Raw genomic sequence first — 6934 nt, 5'->3', positions numbered from 1 at the left:
CCTCCAGCAGTTCTGTAGGGCAGTAAACAGAGCTGTTTCGCCAGGCGTACCAGTAAGACCTGACTGCACTGGCTGTGTCACACTAGCACTATCACAGAATGCCGCTGTACTTAATTACTCTGTATTGTATTTACTGGAATTTTATGAAATTGTATTTTATATTTGTATTGCTGGTTTTAAATTGTATGTTGGTTTTAAATTGTTTGTAAGCCGCCCTGAGCCACTTTGGCGGGTAGGGCGGGGTATAAATTTAATAAATAAATAAAAGAAGAAGAGATTGGATTTATACCCCACCCTTCACTACCCGAAGGTGTCTCAGAGCGGCTTACAAACTCCTTTCCCTTCCTCTCCCCACAACAGACGACCTGTGAGGTAGGCGGGACTCAGAGAGCTCTGACAGAAACTGCTCTTTTTTCAAGAACAGCTCTTATCAGAGCTACGGCTTGCCCAAGGTCGTCCAGCCAGGTGCAAGTGGAGGAGTGGGGAATCAAACCCGGTTCTCCCAGATTAGAGTCCGCGCACTTAACCACGACACCAAACTGGCTCTCTACACCAGAGATTGGGAGAAGAAACTGCTCTTTTTCAAGAACAGCTCTTATCAGAGCTACGGCTTGCCCAAGGTCGTCCAGCCAGGTGCAAGTGGAGGAGTGGGGAATCAAACCCGGTTTTAAATGTGTTAGGAGTCATTTACAGTCCACCTGGTAGTAATTAGCTGATGGTAAATCACTGATGATATTTTAAACCAGGGATTTTTGTCTTAGAACACAGAGTTCTGGCGGCCTGTATTTCTTTTGTTATAGATTACTTATGTTCGGTTGTGGTGCCTGTTCCTGAAGAACTGTGGGGATGGGATGTTACTGGTGTCCTGTTAACAGGATTGCTTTGTCTCCATCAGCATTGGACCTTACTCCTTCACTGAGAAGGACTAAGAAAGGAAATTGGGACTTAGAGGTGTTTCCAATATTGAACATACACCAGATATTTTGTATAATATTCTTCATCCAGATTGAACATTTGATAAAAATGTACAAGTTATTTTTATAAATTCTTTATCATATTCATGGGTTTCTGGTCTTTTGTTAGTTTTTCCATACCATGAATCTTCACTTTTTGCTTTTGGTTTTTCCCCCTCTCCAGGCATTTATATGGTTTCTCCCCCATGTGAATTCTTTGATGGGAAGTAAGACTGGAACTACTACTGAAGCTTTTTCCACACTCCAGACATTTGTATTGATTCTCCCCTTGGTGAATTCTTTGATGGTAAACAAATTGTGCTCCCTGACTGAAGCTTTTCCCACACTCCAGGCATTTATATGGTTTCTCTCCTGTGTGAATTCTTTGATGGGAAGTAAGACCGGAACTGTCAATGAAGCCTTTCCCACACTCCAGGCATTTATATGGTTTCTCTCCTGTGTGAATTCTTTGATGGGAAGTAAGACCGGAACTGTCAATGAAGCCTTTCCCACACTCCAGGCATTTATATGGTTTCTCTCCTGTGTGAATTCTTTGATGGGAAGTAAGACCGGAACTGTCAATGAAGCCTTTCCCACACTCCAGGCATTTATATGGTTTCTCTCCTGTGTGAATTCTTTGATGGGAAGTAAGATTGGAACTCTGACTGAAGCTTTTCCCACACTCCAGGCATTTATATGGTTTCTCCCCTGTGTGAGTTCTTTGATGGAAAGTAAGGCTATCATGACGACAGAAGCTTTTCCCACACTCCAGGCATTTATATGATTTGTCCCCTGTGTGAATTCTTTGATGGGAAGAAAGGTGTGCACTCTGGCTGAAGCTTTTTCCACACTCCAGGCATTTATATGGTTTCTCTCCTGTGTGAATTTTCTCATGAACACGAAGGCATGAACTCTGAATGAAGCTTTTCTCACACACTAGGCATTTATATGATTTATCCCCTTTGTGAATCCTTTGATGGGAAGTAAGACTGGAACTGTGACTGAAGCTTTTCCCACACTCCAGGCATTTATATGATTTGTCCCCTGTGTGAATTCTTTGATGGGAAGTAAGGTGTGCACTCTGGCTGAAGCTTTTTCCACACTCCAGGCATTTATATGGTTTCTCTCCTGTGTGAATTTTCTCATGAACACGAAGGCATGAACTCTGAATGAAACTTTTCCCACACACTAGGCATTTATATGGCTTCTCCCCTTTGTGAATCCTTTGATGGGAAGTAAGACTGGAACTGTAACTGAAGCTTTTCCCACACTCTAGGCATTTATATGGTTTCTCCCCTGTGTGAATTTTCTGATGAACACAAAGGTGTGAACTCTGACTGAAGCTTTTCCCACACTCCTGGCATTTATATGGTTTCTCCCCTGTGTGAATTCTTTGATGAGAAGTAAGACTGGAACTCTGACTGAAGCTTTTCCCACACTCCAGGCATTTGTATGGTTTCTCCCCTGTATGAACTTTTTGATGGACTCTGAGTTGTGAACTGCGACTGAAGCTTTTCCCACACTCCAGGCATTTATATGGTTTCTCCCCTGTGTGAATTCTTTGATAGAAAGTAACGTGCACTCTCTGTCTGAAACTTTTTTCACCCTCCAGGCATTTATATATGTTCTTTCTGTTACAAACCCTTTGCTGAATATTAATAATGGATATTTCAGTGACATTTTCCTCGCTTGCAGTGCAGTCATTCCTGTTGCCTCCTCGACCTACTTCTTGGTGCAGAGAATCATCCTCCTGTAAAAGCCCGGAATTACTCCTCCCTTTAGGTTGATGTTTTCCCTCCTCCTTCCTCGGTGCATCCAAATATTCAAACTTCTCTTTCGCATCAGAATATGTATCCATCCATCGGTGTTCTTCGGCTTCATTCGATGACTGTCCCATGTCTCCTGCTGAGAGAAAGGGATACCTAGTGTTATGATATAACACATTCCACAAACACCTAATTTTATGTCCCGTAGCACCTAAAGACTAACAAGATCTCCTGGGTATAAGCTTTTGGATTCAAGGCTACCTTTGTTGTATTTAATTCTGCCTCTCCCCCATCCTTCCTCCCTCCCCCATCTATTTACTTTCCACATCTTTCTTTCTCTCTTCCTTCCTTCCTTCCTTCCTTCCTTCCTTCCTTCCTTCCTTCCTTCCTTCCTTCCTTCCTTCCTTCCTTCCTTCCTTCCTTCCTTCCTTCCTCTCTCTCTTCCTTCCTCCCCCTCCCTCACCTATTTGCTTTGTTTCATTCCTTCCTTCCTCCCCATCTATTTGCTTTCTTTGTTTCTCTCGTTCTCTCCTTCTTTCAATCTCTTTCATCCTGTCCACCTTTCTTTCTACCTTTCTCCCCCTCCCTCATCTATTTGCTTTCTTTTTTTTTTTGTTTCTCTCTTCCTCTTTATCTTTCTCTCTTCCGACCTTCCTCCCGCATCTCACCTAAGAGTCTGTGCTACAGCTGACTCACCTCTAGGCCAGGCCAGATGCCCCCCCCCCCAACTTGACTGGCAATTGCTCTGTGATCCTGTCACAAACAACCCCGGCATGCAGGATATCTTCTGTGCAGCCCCACCACCACCACTTCTGAATGTTGCTTGGGATACTAGATCAGCTTTTATTTATTTTTTTCAAAAACATTTTATCATCGGGTTATAACAACATGACCAACATTATAACATTCCCTTATTTCCAATATAGCCCTTTTCCCTTCTTCCCTCCCTCCCCTCCTCCAGGCTTCCCGCAGCGATCCCACCCCTACCAAATTTCTTATTCTTATCTAATCCTTCTCCTAAACCACCGTTTAGGACACTAGATCAGCTTTTAGACTGGCTGCTCCAGGCAACTTGACATTGGCTGTCAACAGGAGGACTTGAATCCTCATGTGGGTTTAAAATATGCCAGAAAAGAAAGGCTATCCTCTAGTAGATGCTGAATTTTATGTTGCCTAGCAAATGTTTATGTGGCAGGCCTGTCAGAATCACATGATCGAGGTTTATAAGACTGTGCCTGGGATAGAGCAGGTAGAGAAAGAGGTACTTTTCTCCCTTTCTCACAATACAAGAACTCGCGGGCACTCCATGAAATTGCTGAGCAGTCGGGTTAGAACGGATAAAAGGAAGTCCTTCTTCACCCAAAGAGTGATTGACACATGGAATTCACTGCCACAGGAGGTGGCGGTGGCTACAAACATGGACAGCTTCAAGAGGGAACTGGAGAAACATCTGGAGCAGAGGTCCGTCAGTGGCTATGAGCCACAAAGTATAGATAGGAACTCACAGGCTGGGGCAAGTGATGCACTGTCTTCTTGGTGTGTGGGGGGGGCGGCAACAGTGGGAGAGGGCTTCTAGTGTCCTGGCCCCACTGGTGGACCTCCTGACGGCACCTGGTATTTTTGGCCACTGTGTGACAGAGTGTTGGACTAGATGGGCCACTGGCCTGATCCAACACTGGCTTCTCTTATGTTCTTATTGACCTGTTCATTGGTCTGTAATGGGGCTGGGGAAGCCAAACATGTTCATCTGAAAGTTATCTGGAGTTGCTTTGGTGTAGAGAGCCAGTTTGGTGTAGTGGTTAAGTGCGCGGACTCTAATCTGGGAGAATCGGGTCTGATTCCCCACTCCTCCACTTGCACCTGGGCTGGATGACCTTGGGCAAGCCGTAGTTCTGATAAGAGCTGTTCTAGAAAAAAAGAACAGCTTCGGCCAAGAGCTCTCTCAGCCCCGCCTGCCTCACAGGGTGTCTGTTGTGGGGAGGGGGATGGAAAGGGGTTTGTAGACACCTTTGGGTAGTGAGGGGCGGGGTATAAATCCAATCTCTTCTTCTTCTTCTTCTTCTTCTTTGTGACATATTACTGTCGCAAAGCACATTCTTTCTGTGCATTCGGTCCCAGGTTCAGTGGCAGCATCTCCAGCTCAAGGGATCATGGAGAATACGGGGATGGGAAACCTCCTTTCCAGAAACTCCGGACACTCTGAGGGATAATACTCAGCTAGATTTGGAAAGTGGGATCGGACCTGGAAAAAGTAAGTTTCACATTTTCATATCTTCAGGGCTGCAGAAATCTACCGGCAAGCCACAGCCCCACCACACACCTGTCAATCCCGCCTCCTCCTCAGAGAACGGAGCAGACAGCTCGTCTTCTCCTTCCAGCCATGATATGAGGTCAGGTTTGGCTGTCACAGGTCCTTTTGATGAGAGAAGAAAAGGGAAAAGATTATAATCCCTCTCAATGTACATCCAATCAGTCATTCTAATGTAGCCAATTGTCAGCAAGCTGCCATGGTGTTCTGTGTAACTTCTGGTTGTACATATGTGATCCCTGTCCCTGCCAGCTGGCCTATGTGTTTTCCCTGCTGTAATGCCAAAGTAAAACAACTGGAGGATGTGAGGGGGAGAGTATGCTTCGCTGCTAGCTTCTTACTTATCAAGCCTGAGAACTGCACCTGTGTTATGTCTACTGTTCGCCTGGTTCCCAGGACCTGAGCAAGCAACCGTTTTCTCCTGCCCGCCAGCGGGAACGTTATCCATTGGTTGTGTATCTAACTTGAATCCCTTTATCATGTCTGCCCTAACTGCTTGTACCCAGTTCTAACAAGGAACGTGTTTGAGTATCTTTCCAATGCTTTGAAATAAACTTTACTTTCTTTGAAACGTGGATTTATTCTCGATGCTTGGGGATCCAACATATTGTTAGAACTCCTTTTCTCCTATCGTCCCGATTCTGGCGAGACCATGAGCGGGTCTGAGGGAAACCTACCTACCACGGAGGGGGACACAGGATCGGTCCCCACTACCTCCGCACCTTTGATTGTTACAACTACCGCACCAGGGGAAGGTGCTGTGGGGGGAGCGATTCCCCGACTGCCTGCCTACCTGTCTTGGCCGCCTCCAACCCCTTCGAATTGGGGTGCGCGGAAGACACCAGCACAGGATGATTGGCCTTTGTACAACACCCAAGGCACCCGGGAGGTGTACTCCCGTCGAGGCAGTGGGCTTCGAGAAAGTCTTTTTGACAAAGGAATGTTTCCCGACGCCGGGAGTTCGGGGGAGACTGGGAGTTATCGGAGAGACGTGGAAGACTGGATGTTTGAGCCGGTGGGGGAGGGAGCCCGTGCAAGAACCTCGGAGGGAGCTGCGGACTTCCAAACGGAAGGAGACTATGGGCCGCCTCCTGAATACCAACCTCGGGAGCCGATCCCGGAGGAGTCGACCGGGGAACGGCTGGAGGAGCTGGAACAATCGGTGAGAGACCTGATGCGAACGGTCCACGATGTGATGGAAGCGTTGCCGGGGATGATGGACATTCGAATGACTAATTTCCTAGCAGATTATGCCCCGCAACCGCAAGTTCCACCTGCACAGGGACCACCCGCGCCACCTCTGCATGCTCCGCCGCCGGTACTACCACCTCCACAAGCCCCACCTGTTCCGGGAGTGCCTGCACCGCCGCCACCGCCGGGGGGTCCGCAAGGGCCTCCGGGACCTGGTCTACCGCCGCCGATGGTGCCACTGCGGGGCCCACCAGTGGTCCCGGGCCCTCCTCTCATGGGGGGTCAGGCACCGCTGGGCCCTGCGATGAGAGCTCCGCGACCTCGACCTAAAGATCTCCTGGAAGCTACGTTTGACGGCAACCCGGATGACCTCGCTTATTTCACGGTGCGAGTTCAAAAGTTCGTTGCGGAGAGCCGGCACTTATTCCGTGATGAGGGAGCGCTAATCGATGTCATCTCAGCAAGATTGAAAGGAGACGCCGCCACATGGTATGTTGGGCTGCACAATGACCGCGGTCCGGATACCTCATAGGGGAGAGGAGAATGATGTCAGCTGCCCTTTCCCTAGGCAGAGGCTGTGTATGTGTGTGTGTAAAACTTAAGACAGACAGGCAGATTAAGGTTGGAAACTTCCAGGATATTTTAGGGATGAAGCCTGCTGAGGGTGGGGTCTGAGGAGGAGGAGGAAGAGGTGGACCTCAGACAGATACAATGCC

The 6934-nt window shown here is 47.6% G+C and overlaps 1 protein-coding gene across 1 annotated transcript in view; it reads right to left on the bottom strand.

The window, feature by feature from the left end:
* Nucleotides 1-1094: 1094 nt before the first annotated feature.
* LOC107124076 (zinc finger protein 883-like) overlaps nt 1095-6934 on the bottom strand; it is a gene marked incomplete at its 3' end in the record, with an annotated part of 12271 nt that continues 6431 nt past the window's right edge. The window contains exons 2-4 of the mRNA XM_015427462.1: nt 6131-6198; nt 5040-5132; nt 1095-2855 (exon numbers count right to left, since the gene is read on the bottom strand). Of these exons, the coding sequence (XP_015282948.1) occupies nt 1095-2855; nt 5040-5132; nt 6131-6198 (1922 nt within the window). The remainder of the gene's footprint in view (nt 2856-5039; nt 5133-6130; nt 6199-6934) is intronic.

Source organism: Gekko japonicus, unplaced genomic scaffold (genome assembly GCF_001447785.1).
Source record: "Gekko japonicus isolate JY-2015 unplaced genomic scaffold, Gekko_japonicus_V1.1 scaffold3094, whole genome shotgun sequence".
NCBI lineage: Eukaryota > Metazoa > Chordata > Lepidosauria > Squamata > Gekkonidae > Gekko > Gekko japonicus.
This window is presented reverse-complemented; position numbering and strand designations above follow the sequence as displayed.